This window comes from Ranitomeya imitator, chromosome 5, assembly GCF_032444005.1.
Source record: "Ranitomeya imitator isolate aRanImi1 chromosome 5, aRanImi1.pri, whole genome shotgun sequence".
In the NCBI taxonomy this organism is placed as follows: Eukaryota; Metazoa; Chordata; class Amphibia; order Anura; family Dendrobatidae; genus Ranitomeya; species Ranitomeya imitator.
The window spans coordinates 106,109,071-106,127,129 of record NC_091286.1 but is presented as its reverse complement, the minus strand read 5'-3'; the positions used below and the strand labels follow the sequence as shown (position 1 = coordinate 106,127,129).

General features: G+C 44.5%; 1 protein-coding gene across 2 annotated transcripts in view; it reads right to left on the bottom strand.

Annotated features, from left to right (window-relative positions):
* ACTN2 (actinin alpha 2) overlaps positions 1-18,059 on the bottom strand; it is a 113,207-nt gene that overhangs the window by 49,697 nt on the left and 45,451 nt on the right. The window contains exons 5-6 of one of the 2 annotated variants that reach the window (XM_069769006.1): positions 7,023-7,110; positions 2,124-2,202 (exon numbers count right to left, since the gene is read on the bottom strand). In XM_069769006.1, coding sequence (XP_069625107.1) covers positions 2,124-2,202; positions 7,023-7,110 — 167 coding nt within the window. The remainder of the gene's footprint in view (positions 1-2,123; positions 2,203-7,022; positions 7,111-18,059) is intronic. The other variant, XM_069769008.1, reaches the window with a different exon arrangement.

Here is an 18,059-nt window from a genome sequence, read left to right as displayed (position 1 = left end):
CCAATGCTGAGCTGCTGTCAGTCAGGGCCGGAGGCGAGGTTACAGCTACCGCTTTCTCTGCCCCGTCAACGTGACTCAAACCCAAACCCAAATGCTGCTGGGAGAATTAAAATGTATTTCCTGATGGCAGCGGGGCTCTAAGTGCCGGCACCGAGCAAGGTCAGAACGCTAAGCCCTTCATCCCCAGGCCATTTTTGTTTTTAGCTGCCCTTCTTCCCAGAGCCATTTTTTTTTTTCCATTAATATGGCCATGTGAGGGCTTGTTTTTTTGTAGGACTAGTTGTACTTTTGAATGACACCATTGATTTTACCGTATCGTACTGGAAAACTGGAAAAAAATTCCAAGTGCAGTGAAATTGCAAAAAATAAAGGAAATTACACAATAGCTTTTTTTTAAAACCATGTTCACTAAATGCTAAACCTGACCTGCCATTATCATTACCCAGGTAATTACGAGCTCGTAGATACCAAACATGTCTAGGTTCTTTTTTATTTAAGTGGTGAAAATAAAATCCAATGTTTGTTAAAAAAAATGGCGCCATTTTCCAAGACCTCTAGCGTCTCCATTTTTCATGATCTGGGGCTGGGTGAGGGCTTATTTTTTTCTTGCCGAGCTGACATTTTTTATTGATGCTATTTTAGGGTCAATACCATGTTTTGATCGCCTATTATTGCATTTTATTGCAAAGTGATCCAAAAACTTTAATTCTGTAGGTTTTTTTTCTCATTACGTCATTTTCCGTATGTGTATTTTTCATATTTTTTTAAATTGTTTTATCTTGAATGAGGGTGATTTGAACTTTTATTTTTTTAATATTTTTTAAAACTTTTTTTTCCACGGTTTTCTTGCTTCAGTAGTCTCCTTGGGAGACTTGGAGCTGCGATCTTCTGATTGCTTGTACTATGCATAGCAGGGCTATGCGAAACAGAAATGCTCATATGCTATGAGTGCTGGCCACGGGGCAGCACTCATAGCAGATCTGCAATGAGAACCACGGGGTCTCCTGCAGACCCTCAGTTGTCATGCCAACCAATCTGCACCACGCAATAGTGTGACCGCCGATGCACTTCCGGCACGAGCATGTTAAATGCCGCTGTCAGAGATAGACAGCGAAATTTAAGTTGTTAACAGCTGCAAGGGGATCCTGATTCCACCCAAGGCTGTTAGGGCACATGTCAGCTGATCAACTCAAGATGTGGGATCAGCGTCTGAGGGTGATACACGACCTATGACATATATACGTCATATGTTGTGAAGGGGTTAACCTGCTGATTAACATTAACATATCTGCAGGTTAATAGCATTTTTTCATGTGGCAGGTTCTCTTTAAGCTGTCGGTTGAATATCCGGCTAACAGGTCTTCTTTTAGGTCTCCATACACATTAGATAAAAGTTGGTCATTTACTATATATGGTGGCCTCCTGACTCTCCACCTACAGATGATGTCGGGGCAGAGAAGGATCTGGCCTGTTGAATTTCAAGAGCTGATCCTTTTGTTTGCAAGGAGATAAGGTGATTCTGGCAGCGGCTCTCTCATTAATAATACAGTAACACCGAGCATTCCTGCGCATCGTGGGGTCAGGAGAGATAGGTGTCCACTGACTGCTGTCTAATGTGTGTAACCAGCCTTAGGGGATATCTGGCATGATGTTTATTGCCGGTTTTCAATAACAACCATGAGATATAGAAATACAATTCTGGACCAATAATACTGTATGTGACGTATCTGTAGATCAGGATAGTATGAGCATTGTAACTACACACATCTGCGTTGGAGCCTCCACTAAGAGGCTGTGATGCACATAGAGAACCCAACAGACCTCATTATTAGGTCCTTGATGCACATTTTGTGTCCTTCGTGTGATGAATGTGTCACCGTCATAAATTCTGCTTTTTTCTTTATCTAATGGAAAAAACTGGATTTTGATCACAGATGCGCTCCTGTCCTTAACTCCGTATAGTAACTGTGAATTGTCAGAAGTAACCTTTTGCATTAAGTTGCTGTTATGGAGGATATAAAGGTGCATGGCTGTGGGTAAAAATCACATCAGGAGTGCAGTACATGCAGTGTTAGTCGGTGTAAGTACCAGTCAGTAAGATCTGGTCTCTGTATGAGGTTGACCTTATTTAATTTGGAGTAGTCAATGAGATCAGGCCGATGTCTGTGGATCAGGGCACATAGACCGAGACCATCTTTCCAGCTTTATCATATACAATGCAAGAAAAAGAAAACAGTTACACGTTTTATTAAAAGAATATACCTAGAATTCACAAACACATGAAAAACACTATTTAGGTAACGTGTTAGAGTCTGCCACCATAAAGTGACTCTATAAACTAAGCACATCTCCTTGTAGGGGATATAGCCCCTTTAAATATCTCCCCTTGTTCTGATCGTTGCCGCCATTCTGCAGAGACTGAAATTTAAGAAAATATGCTAATTAACACTAGAAGTCCCAGAAATTTTGAGTTCCAAAGGTTCCAAAGGTAGAAATGTTAAATGACCCCTCTCTGGGACTTCTAGTGTTAAGGTTCTCAGTGTGCCCTTGGTGTGGCCAAGAAGCTCAGTGCACCGGACTGCCGGCTGGTTTTACATGTCCCCATCGCTGTCACTGGTGATTGACAGCACTGGTTGTCTGGAGTGAGCAGTGTCTACAGGGGAAGCTCAGGTAGCGAGTACTGCCAATCTCCAGAGAGGGAAGAGGGGACATGCAAAAAACAGTGTGTGGAATGATGCACTGAGCCTCTTGGCCACACCAAGTGTGCATCAAGACCATTAATTAGCATATTTTCTTAACCTTCAGTTTCTGTAGAACGGAAGCATCTATTGCGGATTTTATTTTTATCTTAGGTTCTGCTTGTTTAATGGCCACAGTGTAAATGCACATCTACTGTTATGGCTGAAAGTGTTCGCTGCCTTGAAATTGTTCCAGAAAATGAAGTATTTCTCCTAGAAGATTATTGCAATTACACATGTTTTGTTATATATTTATTTCCTTTGTGTGTATTAGAACAATGCAAAACAACATAAAGGCAAACTGGACACAATTTCACACAAAACCTCAAAAACGTGTCCGACAAAATTGTTGGCACCTTTCCAAAATTGCAGGTAAACAACTTTGTTTCAAGCATGTGATGCTGGTTCAAGCTCACCTGTGGCAAGTAACACGTGTGGGCAATATGAAAATCACACATGAAACCAGATAAAAAGCGGAGAAGATGACTCAGTCTCTGCATTGTGTGTCTGTGTGTGCCACACTAAGCATGGAGAACAGAAAGAGGAAAGGAGAACTGTCTGAGGAGACATACTTTATTTTCTGGAACAATTTCAAGGGTGTCAACACTTTTGGCCTTGACTCGCTGTATGACTGTATGCTTTGTACCTATCTCAACATGTGCTCTGGCTCCATCCGGCTCCAATTTTTTTTGGTTTTGAGTTAGGCTTTTGCTTTTTCTCTTAAGAAATGTTACATTATGTTACATATTTGTGCTGAAAGCCAGCGACTGATTTTCTATGCTATATCTCATTGTATATAGAAGGTGGTATTGAAAATGTACCTGCTAAATCATTGCCACCAATCTGCACCAAGACCAATAACACACAGTAAGCAGAAGAGCAGCTCTTACCAGAAATATGTGGCATCGGTTAACATAGAAATGGAAGTATGTTTTTTTTCTGTTAGTTTTTTTTCTCATTTTGTCAGCCTCTTTGGAGAATACAGTTTTGGGCTCCCTGGAACATCCGAGGATCATCAAATTGGAGCAGGGCTTTGGTTGTTTTCAGGGCTCATGAGGCATAACATTGTTATGTGGTCCTCCGGGGTCCAAGTGCTGACTTCGATGGAGTGGCACCGATGCAGGAGATGATTATAGGTTCATTTTATTTTACATTGGTGATTGTAATATTTAAAGGGAATCTGTCACCAGGTCTTTAATACCTAATCTGAGAGCAGCATGATGTAGGGGCAGAGACCCTGATTCCAGTAATATATCACTTATTGGGCTGCTTGCTGCATTTAAGCAGTGTACCCCAACAAAAGTCTTTAGTTGTGACTCCACTGCTTTTGTCACCAAGGATGCCATAGCAATACAACTTGGCACAGGATCTGGAGCCATGAGGCCGAAACCTATACTATAACTGCAGTTTAGAGTGTTATTTCAGCTGTAATATCCAAAATTCAGGTTACAGTAGTTAACTTTTCGAAGGTCAGCATTAAACTCTGTGGTTATCTAAGTTCGATATGGACTCTAAAACTTGTCCTTTATACAGCTCTTTGAATACAGTCTAATAAACACATTTATTTGGGGCATATTTGTCAAAACTGTCTAATTGTCATGCAGCTGCAGTGCAGTACAGCGCAACCTTCACCAGGTGGAGTTTTATAGGGACGTGAGACTGCACACACTGAGCAGCTGAACAGATGCCACCTAGTGGCAAGAGAATAGTCAGAAAAGCCAAATCAGGGCACAAGATAACATGTCTGTACAAAAAGGATGTAAACGGAAAGGATAGTCAGGACGTAGCAAAGGATCAGTAAACCAGGGCGAGTAAAATACAGTACAATAGGGACAAATCAAGACAGAGTCAATAACCAAGCCAGGAGGTCAGAATCAGAGAATCAAGCAGAACAGACAAACGCAGGGAAAGGGCAGACAGAGGAGGATAACAGACACAGGACAAGTCAGGGTTCACAGCAGGACAAACCAAGGGTTTCCAGAGTCAGGTTCACAAGCCGAAGACACAACTATAGCTGACACTGCCAGCAAGATTCATGGGAGCTAAATAGCAAACCTGAACCCAGAATGAGGCAGAGCAAAGTTAACCCTTGACATGATCCGTCCAAAAAGGTCAGACACTAATAAACCCTGGAACGGATCATGACACTAATACTTAGAAGTGCAAACTTAGACTAGACAAAATACCGACGTGTGAACTTAACTTCAGACTGTCTAGTCTAAGTTTGCACTTCTAAGTATAAGACAGTTTTGACTAATATGCCCCAAATCAATGTGTTTATTAGACTGGATTCAAAGAGCTGTGATAAGGACACGTTTTAGAGTCCATATCCAAATAGGTTCAGTTTCCCCAGGCAGCCGCACTTTCAGTAAGGCAGCCGGGCAGCATTGCAATGCGATTTGCCTGCAGATAGATAGCCTTTTCTAGGGTGACAGGTTCCCTTTAATGCGTATGTCTATTTATTTTCTCTCCTCCTTTTCCATCGGTTGCAAGTTATTAATATATTCAATACTTTACTGTCTCTTGATAACAGTGATGTCACCATTTTTTTATGTGGCTCTCGAGGGAGAACGTTAACATTTCTTTCAACACTGCAGTTGCTTGTCTAGGAAATATCACCCGTGTCTAAAAGCCGCTTGGAGACAGGCTGCCAAAACAACGCTCACATTTCAGTGACATTTGCTCTCTGTCTGTAGCCAGATTACACAAAACCGGAGTTCATGTGTGAAATGTGGATATAATCAGGATTCAGGTCACATTTCAGCAATTGAATTGCTGTTTCAATAAAGTCTACACTCAAAAATCTGCAAATATAGAAACATCATTTTGTTTATTTAACCAATATCTGTATTAAACTTCTTTCTTTTGATTATGGGACATAATAATGCATTGGGGTTTTTGCCAATGTATTTTGACAACATATTGATATCACTGGCATCTGTTATATAACAGGCTTCTGACTCTTTTCTGCAGGGGAAACATGACATAATTGGGATAAGCCCTCTTCTAATGCAAACTGCCCCAGTAATTAGATACATCGGTCTGGCATAATACTGCAGAAGAATAAAGCAGCGGAAATAGTGTTGGATTAGTTTCTAGTGAATGGACAATTTATGCCAGAGGAGATTTTTGCAGCAGTTCATGAAGCCATAGGCTCCATCTGATCATAGGGATAGGTGCTGCCCATTTGGGACAATCATTTTACACAGAGGATGGCACAGTATATATACCTGTAGTTAGACTGGAGGTCAAAGGTTCAAGGATGGCTATGGCAACTAAGGGTCTAGCAATTGACCCCATGTCTGCATATGTGCCCACCCCTCCCAGAAAGTCCCCAAGTCTGCAGTAGAGTGTGGTTTACGTATAGCCCCCCGCTTATAGGCCATGGCGGGGCCTAACAGGATGCCTAGCATAATACATTGCACTACATAAGTAGTGTTGTGTACTCGGTTAAGCAATTGAAGGCTTGCATGTTGAAGTCTTCATATGAAACTAAAAAATACTGTATTAAAGCTCAACAATTGTCTTTCTCTTACAAGGTGTTAAATGTAATTGGTATCACTACATCTGGAATAACCCAAACTTTACAATTACTACATATTTATCCCTAAGTGAGAACTCCATGTAAAACCTAAAAACTAACCCAACATCTATAACAAAAAGAATAAATAAAAATAAACACTATCCAAAATGTTGCAACTCTAACATGCAAAAACATAATGGTGGAATTGCTGTTCTTTTTTCCATACCCACCAAAAGAAATAAATAAAAGTTATTCAATAATAATATTCATTCTGAAATGGAGCCTTAAAAAAATACAACTCTTCCTGTCCAAAAAGTATTTTGATCTGCAACTTTCACATGACTACATTAAGCACTCTAGAGAACTAAGCCTGCTGTATATATAATGTTGTGGTTTGGAAACAAAGTAGAAATCCTAGTAAGCGGAAACTGAAAACTACAGTCTCTATGCGAACGGAGGAGAGAAGGTCTTTCCACCAACATAGAAGAGGATTCTTTACTGTTAGGGCAGTGAGAATCTGGAATTGCTTGCCTGAGGAGGTGGTGATGGTGAACTCAGTCGAGGGGTTCAAGAGAGGCCTGGATGTCTTCCTGGAGCAGAACAATATTGTATCATACAATTATTAGGTTCTTTAGAAGGATGTAGATCTGGGGATTTATTATGATGGAATATAGGCTGAACTGGATGGACAAATGTCTTTTTTTGGCCTTACTAACTATGTTACTATGTTACAGAACATGCCATGCGGTTTTAGTTTGTACCTGGTATGGAAGTTCTGAATGTTCACATTGCGGTAGGGGGCTGTCTTCCGCTGACACCATAACAGTAGTCCTTCTTTTGCCGAAGTTTCTGGAAGATAAAATATATATTATTTATAATCAAAAAGCACCAAATAATGATTTTGAGGTGTTTCATATGGAAGGGTATTACCAGCAATCACTAAATCTTTCTACAGACAAAATATGAATACAATTTATTATCCGATACATTTCTGCTTTCTCTTGCAATAAAAGGCAGCAGCGGTCACCAACACCCGTCCAGGGCAACTTTATGATGACCCATCTCCTGTGATCTCTCTTATTAAGGCTTCCCCAAATGGAGCACTGTCATATGTACAAATATAAATACCAAATATTGCCTAAATAACTGCACCCTTCTCAGGCTAAATATCACTTCCATACTTTACCCAATGTTATGCAGTGCCATCATCATCAGAAGATTATCTAATGCTTAAAGGGAACCTGTCACCAGAAAAATATGTATTAACTTTTAATCTTTAATTAAATGTCACGATTCATTTTTGGATTTGTGGCAGCTCTGGTTCTGCTATAATGAAAATGCTGCTTTTTTTCTTTTTGGACAGAAAGGGTTAATGTCAGTGTCCTTGCTGGCAGCTGCTTTTTGGCTGGTCAGCTGATGTGGGTGGTGACCACGCCCACCATCCTTTAAATATTCACATGACACATCAGCTGACTGTTAACAGAGATATTCTATGAAGAACAGCCTGGCGTTAGGAGCTCTCTGGTGTCAGTGGTGCAACTGCTGCTGTGGAGTTCGGATTCCTGGTGCCGTATCCTCTGCCGTTTGGAGCTTTGCAGCAGAGAAAGTCGCTGAGTATTGTTTCCCCTGTCTTTGTCTGTCTCATGTTTGTCAATTCCCCTGTGTTGTTACCATCTGCATTGGTGAGGCTAGAGTCCTTGCTGGCCAATGCACTAGCCAGGGTATATTGAGGTGGCAATCAGGCACTAGGCACGTAAAGGCAGATGGGGGAAGGACCCGTATAGGGCGTTAGGGAAGCTTAAAGACAGGTACAGGATGGTGTCAGGAGGTGTTCCATTCCTTGCTCCCTGTTAGGGCCTTCCTCCCCTTTTCCATCTTGTCATTGGCATATGCTCGGTCGTCCGCCAGACTTACCCATGTCCAAGTGTGACAGTTAATCTGCATATTAATAGTGTTGCCAACTTGCCTGGCACCGGCGTTTAGCTGGTAGCATTCTGGTTTCAGTCACAGGTGCGGCAACAGCGCTGGTTCAGTCACTGCTATGAATATAAAGAGCGGCCACTATAATTGCGCCCTCTGTAGTGGGGGCCGGCAGTTGGTCATTCCCCGGGGTGCACTGTATTCTCAGAGCGGTGACTGAGCCAGCACCAGCGCCACCCCAGTGACGGAAACCAAATTCTGCCATGGGAAATAAAGTTAATTTTCACCCCGCAGGTTCGGTTAAGTGCAGTCGCTGGCCAAATATAAGTCGTAAAGGGGTAAAGTTAGGTTTATATATTAAATGTATTTTCTAAAAAAATTTTGATAATGCTTTTTTCATTTTTCATATCATGTACGATCTATAGTATATTTAAAAAGAAATCTTGCAGTTTTCACACTGACCACTAGGCCTACTTCTTATTGGGTACATGAACATTAGTATTATCAGCAATAGACTAATTTAGACCCTCTCTAGTATAGAAGCCTTCTAAGCTGAGCCATAATGGCAAAGGGTATTGTGCAGGGATGGGGTTTGGGCATGTTGTGAAATATCCTATTGTGATTGGTGGATCCTGTGTGATCTACTGTATATAGCGATGTTACTTTTAATTGTATAATTGTAATTCTGTCTGTGAATGAGACAGATGAAAAGTTTTCTGTGAAAGTTAGGCTCTAATATCTAGGCCATGCACACTAGATGGCCGTCGGCTGATCAATGCTTCAACAGATCGTTCGTCCAATTGCCATCTCAGCCGACTCTCCCTAACACAGGAGCGCTCGTTCGGCTGAGTGCTCCTGTGTACGGTATGAGTGTCAGCATTGTTCTCCTGGAGATAAGCTGCCAACTATCGGCAATCCGAAATCAGACATGCCTGACTGACATCTCTCCAGACAATCAGTTGGAGGGCACACCCCAAACACATTACACTGTTGGCCAAATTTGTCAATATTGGCGGGTTTGGACCACATTAGCCCAATGTGTATGGGGGATTTACGGCTTAGCTTCCATCGTGAAAATTAAAGGATTTGTACTTTTTTTTTTCCTTTGAATATACTTAGTGTTATGAGAATTAAAATAAAATTATAAAAATTACATATTTAACTTAGAAACATGATTAAATAATAATTATTTTTCTGATAACCCATTTCCTTAAAGTAGTAATGTAAATACCACCATTCAATAATAAATAATAGCAACAGTACTCAAAGATGTATGTAACAATGAATCTGATAACGGTGCTCTACAATGTCTATATAAAACTTTTTAACAATTGATAAATATTAAGATTTGTTGAGATTACGAGCCCTAGGTGCTTTGTCATCTGTGGCACACCCCTTCACACTTTTCTAAGGCCATCTCTAATTCACCAAGGTGACAAAATATACACTACCGTTCAAAAGTTTAGAGTCACTTCGAAATGTCCTTATTTTTGAAAGAAAAGCAGTTTTTCCCAATGAAGCTAAGATTAAATGACTCAGAAATACACTCTATACATTGTTAATGTGGTAAATTACTATTTTAGCTGCAAATGTCTGGTTTGTAATGCAATATTTTCATAGGTGTATAGAGGCCCATTTCCAAAAACCATCAATCCAGTGTTCTTATGGTACTTTGTGTTTGCTAACTGTGTAAGAAGGCTAATGGATGGTTAAAATAGCCTTGAAAACTCTTGTGCAAGTATGTTAGCACAGCTGAAAACAGTTTGGCTGATTAGAGAACCTATAAACCTGACCTTCCTTTGAGCTAGTTGAGAATCTGGAGCATTACATTTGTTGGTTCCATTAACACTAGAAGTCCCAGAGTGGGGTCATTTAACATTTCTACCTTTGGAACCTTTGGAGCTCAAAATGTCTGGGACTTCTAGTGTTAAACTCTCAAAATGGCCAGAAAAAAAAAACTTTCATGTGAAACTCGACAGTCTATTCTTGTTCTTAGAAATTAAGGCTATTCCATGACAGAAATTGACAAGAAACTGAAGATATCCTACACCAGTGTGTAGCACTCACTTCAGAGGAGAGCAGAAACAGGCTCTAACCAGAGTAGAAAGAGAAGTGGTACGCCCTGATGCCCAACTGAGCAACAAGACAAGTACCGTATTTTTCGCTTTGTAAGACGCTCCGGATTATAAGACGCACCCCAAATTTTGAGGAGAAAAATAGGAAAAAACTATTTTTTAATAAATTGGTGGGGCGTCTTATAATCCATGCGTCTTATTACTTACCAGGGGTTGTGGTTGTGGTGGATCAGGGTCCCAGGCTCGTTGCCGGAGGCAGGAGTGGAGCATTGCTGCAGGCTGGGATGAGGGGGTCTGCAGGGGGCTCCTGTGCTGCAGGGGGGCTCCTGTGCTGCAGCCTGGGATGAGGGGTCTGCAGGGGGCTCCTTTGCTGCAGGCTGGGATGAGGGGTCTGCAGGGGGCTCCTGTGCTGTAGGGCTGTCTCCGGTGCTGCGGGGGGCTCTGGCGACATTTTGTGAAAGACCAGAGCCCCCCGGCAGTTCTTCCATGCGTTCCAGTATGACTAATTCCGGGAAAATGGCCGCCGGAATCTCGAGAGATGAGATCTCAGCGCTGAAATCTCATCTCCCGAGATTCCGGCGGCCATTTTCCCGGAGTCAGTCATACTGGAACTAACTCCGGGAAAATGGCCGCCGGAATCTCGAGAGATGAGATCTCAGCGCTGAAATCTCATCTCCCGAGATTCCGGCGGCCATTTTCCCGGAATTAGTCATACTGGAACGCATGGAAGAACTGCCGGGGGGCTCTGGTCTTTCACAAAATGTCGCCAGAGCCCCCCGCAGCACCGGAGCCTTCAGCATCACCCGGGGCAGCAGCGGACAACCCCGGCAGTGGCGGCGGACGACAGCGGCGGCAAGCGGTAGCGGCGGCGGACACCCCCTCCTCCCAGCCTGTAATGGTAAGCGGTATATCCGCTTTGTTAGACGCACCCACATTTCCCCCCCAAATTTGGGGGAAATAAAGTGCGTCTTACAAAGCGGAAAATACGGTACATTAGAGTCTGTAGTTTGAGAAATCGACGCCTCACAGGTCCTCAACTGGCAGCTTCATTAAATAGTACACGCAAAACGCCAGTGTCAAAGTCTACAGTGAAAAGGCAACTCCGGGATGCTGGCCTTCAGAGGGCAGAGTGGCAAAGAAAAAGCCATATCTGAGACTGGCTAATAAAAGGAAAAGATTAATAGGTGCAAAAGAACACAGACATTGGACAGAGGCAGATTGGAAAAAAGTGTTATGGACAGACAAATCCAAGTTTGAGGTGTTTGGATCACACAGAAGAACCTTTGTGAGATGCAGAATAACTGAAAAGATGCTGGAAGAGTGCCTGACGCCATCTGTCAAGCATGGTGGAGGTAATGTGATGGTCTGGGGTTGCTTTGGTGCTGGTAAAGTGGGAGATTTGTGCAAGGTAAAAGGGATTTAGAAAAAGGAAGGCTATCACTCCATTTTGCAACGCCATGCCATACCCTGTGGACAGCGCTTGATTGGAGCCAATTTCATCCTACAACAGGACTATGACCCAAAGCACACCTACAAATTATGCAAGAACTATTTAAGGAAGAAGCAGGCAGCTGGTATTCTATCTGTAATGGAGTGGCCAGCGCATTCACCAGATCTCAACCCCATTGAGCCGTTGTGGGAGCAGTTTGATCATATGGTACGCAAAAAAAGTGCCTATCAAGCCAAACCAACTTGTGGGAGGGGATTCTGGAAGCATGGTGTGAAATTTCTCCAGATTACCTCAGCAAATTAACTACTAGAATGCCAAAGGTCTGTAATTGCTGCAAAGGGAGCATTCTTTGATGAAAGCAAAGTTTGAAGGAGAAAATAATTTTTTCAAATAAAAATCTTTTTTTCGAACCTTGTCAATATCTGGACTAGATTTTCAATTCATTTGGCAACTCATTTGATTAATAAAAGTATGAGTATTTCATGGAAAACACAAAATTGTCTGGGTGACCCTAAACCTTTGAACGGTAGTGTATATACATTGTGTCATGATCCAGGTCGGGGTTAGCTTCTTGCTTTTCTTTCCCCAGGCTGGTTATGGTGGGGTTAACCTTCTGCCTCTGACTACCCGCAATTGTTCCTGACCCATTCCCTATCCCTGACTTAGTGTATGTTTGGTGGTTCCCTACAGTGTATGACTTGGCTTATATTCTGAACCCTGCCTCCTGCTTTCCGTCTCTGTTACTATGTTTCCCGTCTGGCTTTGACTCTTTGGCTCGTACCCCGACTACATCTTCTGTCTCATATTTTGGATCCCGCCCTCCCTTCTGGTTCCGATTTCTGGCTTGTCTCTGACTATGTGCATTGCTGTTACCTCTGGTATGCGTCTTCCCGTTTGTTGCTGACCGGCCTGTCTGACTACTCTGCCACCTCCTAGTGGCACTCTGTGCTTTGCACTGCGGTGCTACACGGTGAGTACTACCTGTTTCCCCTTACCTGCGTCCCCTGGTGGAGGTTGCATGCAACTGCCTTGCAGTTGCTTTACACATTCTAGGCGGAAACTGTATTATACTATGTGATAGATGCAAAATTTCAAGGTAAAAACTGGATATAATTTAAATAAAGAGATTCTGAATAGGACGATAACAAAATATGCAATAGATATGTAAATGCTTTCGCACAAGTTGACTTTTTAACAACAGGAGAGCAAATATACTGTATATTTCTTCAATTCTACAACTATATTAGTATGCTGTGCTGGAATGAAATGTGACATTTTCCATATACAGCTGGCAAAAATTAAGACACCAATGCAAAATGTTCAGTTTGTCTGATTTTTCTCTTTATAGGTATTGTAGCGTGGCTAAAGGATGTCTAATCGATGGGAGATATGTGTCTTATAGATGGCTTGCTGCTGTGATGTAACCATAGCTACCTATATGTGTTTCAGGACCTGTGGTGATGTCACAACCACATGTCTGGTCATGTGATGGGTTCTGGGTGTGGTTAGACATATAAAAGAAAGCCTAATGCTTAACACAGATAGATATGTGAGGAGGTGAAACCCTCCTGACTGTGTCAAGGCTCCAGGACTGAGCCGGAAGGACTGGACATTTGTTTTTCTTTTCCTGAGCCAAAGGCTATTTGTTTTCTGTTATTTCGCCACGTGGTTTATGATGCAATAAACCCTATGAACTTTTCAAGAAACGTGCCTCCTGAGTCTCAGACGTCGCACCCGAGTGAGTGAAATCCCTACAATTGGCGGTAGACGTGCGGGCAGCGTTCCCAGCGGAGACGAAGAGTCTGTTATTGGATGTCCTGGGTCAAGACCTGCTGAAACACTTGCTCCAGTCGCAGCAAGAGAGCAACAGGCTGTTGATGCAGCAGATTCAACAGAACCAGCAGCAGATACAACAGAGCCAGCAGGAGCAACGGCAGCAGATACAACAGAGCCAGCAGGAGCAACGGCAGCAGATGCAGCTTCTGGCAACCGCCATCCAGGGCAAGACGAGCGCCCCAACCCCAGGTCTGGCTGATGACACCCACGTTCGGAAGACGGTAAGACGCGCGTTGCAAAAAATGACTCCCGGGGATGATGTTGAGGCCTTCCTGACGGTGTTTGAGAGGGTCGCTGAGCGGGAAAAACTTCCGCCAGAGCAGTGGGCAGAGGTACTGGCGCCATACCTGACGGGAGAATCCCAGAAGGCGTACTATGATTTGACCTTGCAGGATGCCAAGGAGTATCACAAATTGAAAGCCGAGATTCTCGCATGTTTGGGGGTGACACTGACTGTCAGGGCAAAGCGAGTTCATTGCTGGGCCTATCACCGGGACAAACCACCTCGTTCCCAAATGTTTGATCTGTTGCACCTGGTCCAGAAATGGCTGCAGCCAGAGTCCTCTGCGCCTGCACAGATGGTAGAACGGGTGATGATGGATCGGTTTGTCCATTCCCTCCCAAGGCCTATACAGTCTTGGGTTGCCCAGGGTGATCCCCAGAATGCCGACGAGCTGATCGGACTGGTTGAGAGATACCAAGGGTTGGAAGGCTCCTTCGGGAGGCAGCCCATGCCGTACTGGGGGTCCCAGAAGGGAGCTGAGTCCCAAAAAGGGGTGGTGCGTCCAAGGTCACAAAGGGCGGGGGAGGTGGTGCCCAAGGTCCCTACGGGTGATATTATTTGTTGGAGGTGCCACGGGCCAGGACATATAGCTGCCCGTTGTTCCCAGACCACTGAGCAGATGGACTGCAGCATGGGACGCCGTTGTTCATACTATGCGTATCCAGCCTGTAGTGTGAACTCTCCGTCCAACGAGGGACCTCAAGCGTGTCCCGTAAAGGTGAACGGTCGAGCAGTAACGGCACTGTTAGACTCGGGGAGCCTAGTGACCCTGGTGAGGGCCACTTTTCCTCTCCACCTGCTCCCAGGAAAGAAGGTCGGAGTGCGATGCATACATGGTGATGCAAAGGACTACCCTATGGCCAGGGTGAACATTGAAACGGCATGTGGCACTGAGTCCCACATAGTCGGCGTCGTTCAGGACTTGTTGCACCCTATAATTATTGGCCGGGATTTCTGTTTGTTTTGGGATTTGTGGGGGAAAGGTTCTGAGCTGCCTAGCAAGAGTAGGGAACCAATGAACCCTGGAAAGGTGTCGCCACACCCAGAGTCAGACAGGTTTCCTTTTTGTGTCCTGGTTGGAGATGAGGAGGAAGTGTCCCCTGCATCTGACATTCTGGAGTTAGAGGTATCCGGTGAAAATTTTGGGACTGCCCAACATAGGGACCCCACTCTGAGGGAAGCCTTTAATAATGTCACAGTTATTGACGGGGTGGTACAGGAGCCGGGGGCAGACACAAGATTTCCCCATTTTCTGATGAGTGGGGAGTTGTTGTACCGAGTCACGAAAATAAGGGAGGAGTTGGTAGAGCAGTTGGTAGTGCCGGCTCCGTATAGACGGAAGGTGTTGGACATGGCCCATTCACACATCTTGGGTGGACACCTAGGGGTGGAAAAAACGCAGGAACGGGTTGTGCAGAGGTTCTATTGGCCTGGGTGTCACCGGGAAATAGTGAACTATTGCAGGTCCTGCCCTACATGTCAGCTAACTGCTCCCACTCCTCATTTCCGGAACCCCCTTGTGCCACTGCCCATTATTGAGGTACCGTTCGAGAGAATTGCCATGGACTTGGTCGGTCCCTTAGTTAAATCAGCTCGGGGCCATCAGTATATATTAGTCATCCTGGACTATGCCACACGCTATCCTGAGGCAATTCCCTTGAGAAATTCTTCCTCAAAGAACATAGCCCGCGAGTTGGTCCATGTCTTTTCCCGGACAGGTCTGCCGAAGGAGATCCTGACTGACCAGGGTACACCTTTCATGAGCAAGGTGATGAGGGAGTTATGCAAAGCCCTGAAAATCTCCCAGTTGAGGACCTCGGTGTACCATCCCCAGTCAGATGGCCTTGTTGAGAGATTTAACAAGACTCTGAAGAGCATGCTGAGAAAAGCTATTGAGAAAGACGGTAGAGACTGGGATTGTCTCTTACCCTATCTGATCTTTTCCATTCGTGAAGTTCCACAGGCCTCCACAGGGTTCTCACCATTTGAGCTTCTATATGGCCGACATCCGCGAGGACTCCTGGATATAGCCAAGGAAACCTGGGAAGCCGAAGTCACGCCCCACAGAAGCGTCATTGAGCATGTGGCCCTGATGCAGCAGAGGATTGCAAAGGTGATGCCTATCGTGAAAGAGCACCTCCTCCAGGCACAAGAAGCTCAGGCCAGGGTCTACAACCGGTCTGCAAGAGTGAGGCAGTTCAATCCGGGAGACCGAGTTCTTGTGTTGGTTCCGACGGTGGAAAGTAAGTTCTTGGCCAAATGGCAAGGGCCATATGAGGTCATCGAGAAACTTGGTGAAGTAAACTATAAAATTCACCAACCAGGAAGACGGAAACCATTCCAAGTATACCATGTCAACCTTATCAAGCCGTGGCAAGATAGAGAGCCGACAGTAACTCCATCGTTGTTAAGCAACCCAGAAGATGAGGTTGGAGCGGTTACTATAGCGGAGACGCTATCGGAGTCCCAGAAACAGCAATGTCGGGAGTTACTCCAGAAAAACAGGGACCTGTTTTCCGAGTTGCCTGGGTACACGAAGGTCATAGAGCATGAGGTCCTGACAGAGCCCCATGTGCGCGTGAACGTGAAGCCCTATAGAATTCCTGAGGCCCGTCGAGAAATAGTCTCCAAGGAAGTGGAGCGTATGTTGAAGCTTGGAGTCATTGAGGAATCCAAGAGCGGTTGGTTGAGCCCAATTGTCCTGGTCCCAAAACCTGATGGGGAGTGGAGATTTTGCAACGACTATCGGAAGTTGAATGAGGTCTCCAAGTTCGACGCATATCCCATGCCCCGCGTTGATGAGCTCATCGAAAGGCTTGGGCCCACCAGGTACATAACCACCTTGGATTTGACGAAGGGGTATTGGCAGATCCCCATGGCACAGGAAGCCAAGGAGAAGACGGCGTTTTCTACACCAGATGGATGCTTCCAGTATGTCTGGATGCCATTTGGCCTACAGGGAGCTCCGGCCACCTTCCATAGGGCTATGGATAGAGTCCTTGCACCCCACAAGGCATACGCTGCTGCGTACCTAGATGATATCGTCATCTTTAGCCCGGACTGGGAGAGTCATCTGGAGAAAGTCCAAGCGGTGTTTGATGCTATAAGAGAGGCCGGATTTACAATAAACCCGAAGAAGTGTGCATTGGGTAAAGAAGAGGCTAAGTACCTTGGATACATAGTGGGTCATGGAGAAATAAAACCCCAAATCAGTAAAGTGGAGGCAATTCAAACATGGCCAAAACCAGTTTCCAAGAAGCAAGTTAAAGCCTTCCTGGGAATCGTGGGATATTACAGGAGGTTCATCCCAAACTTCGCCACAATGGCGGCGCCTCTGACTGACCTGCTAAAAGGGACAAAATCAGTAATGGTTAAGTGGTCCGAAGAAACAGATTCAGCCTTCCAAGAAATGAAAGAGGCTTTATGTAAGCAACCCGTTCTGATGGCCCCAAACTTCAAGAAAGAGTTTATTCTTCAGACAGATGCCTCAGATGTTGGGGTGGGAGCAGTCCTTTCCCAAGAACTACATGGAGAGGAGCATCCTGTTCTCTATCTGAGTAGGAAGCTGTCCTCGTCTGAAAAGAACTACTCAGTCGTTGAAAAGGAGTGCTTGGCCATAAAATGGGCAGTCGACACATTACGGTACTATTTGCTGGGACGTAAATTTAGACTGATATCCGACCATGCCCCACTTAGGTGGATGAGGGAAACGAAGGGTAGAAATGCTAGGGTCACGCGTTGGTTCTTAGCCCTGCAGGACTTCTGTTTCCATGTGGAACATAGGGCCGGAAAGCTGCACGGTAATGCTGATGCCCTGTCAAGAATCCCTTGTCTAGTGGGGGAAAGTGCCAAGCCCCACGGCTTTAGGCAGAGGGGGGAGGTATGTAGCGTGGCTAAAGGATGTCTAATCGATGGGAGATATGTGTCTTATAGATGGCTTGCTGCTGTGATGTAACCATAGCTACCTATATGTGTTTCAGGACCTGTGGTGATGTCACAACCACATGTCTGGTCATGTGATGGGTTCTGGGTGTGGTTAGACATATAAAAGAAAGCCTAATGCTTAACACAGATAGATATGTGAGGAGGTGAAACCCTCCTGAGTGTGTCAAGGCTCCAGGGCTGAGCCGGAAGGACTGGACATTTGTTTTTCTTTTCCTGAGCCAAAGGCTATTTGTTTTCTGTTATTTCGCCACGTGGTTTATGATGCAATAAACCCTATGAACTTTTCAAG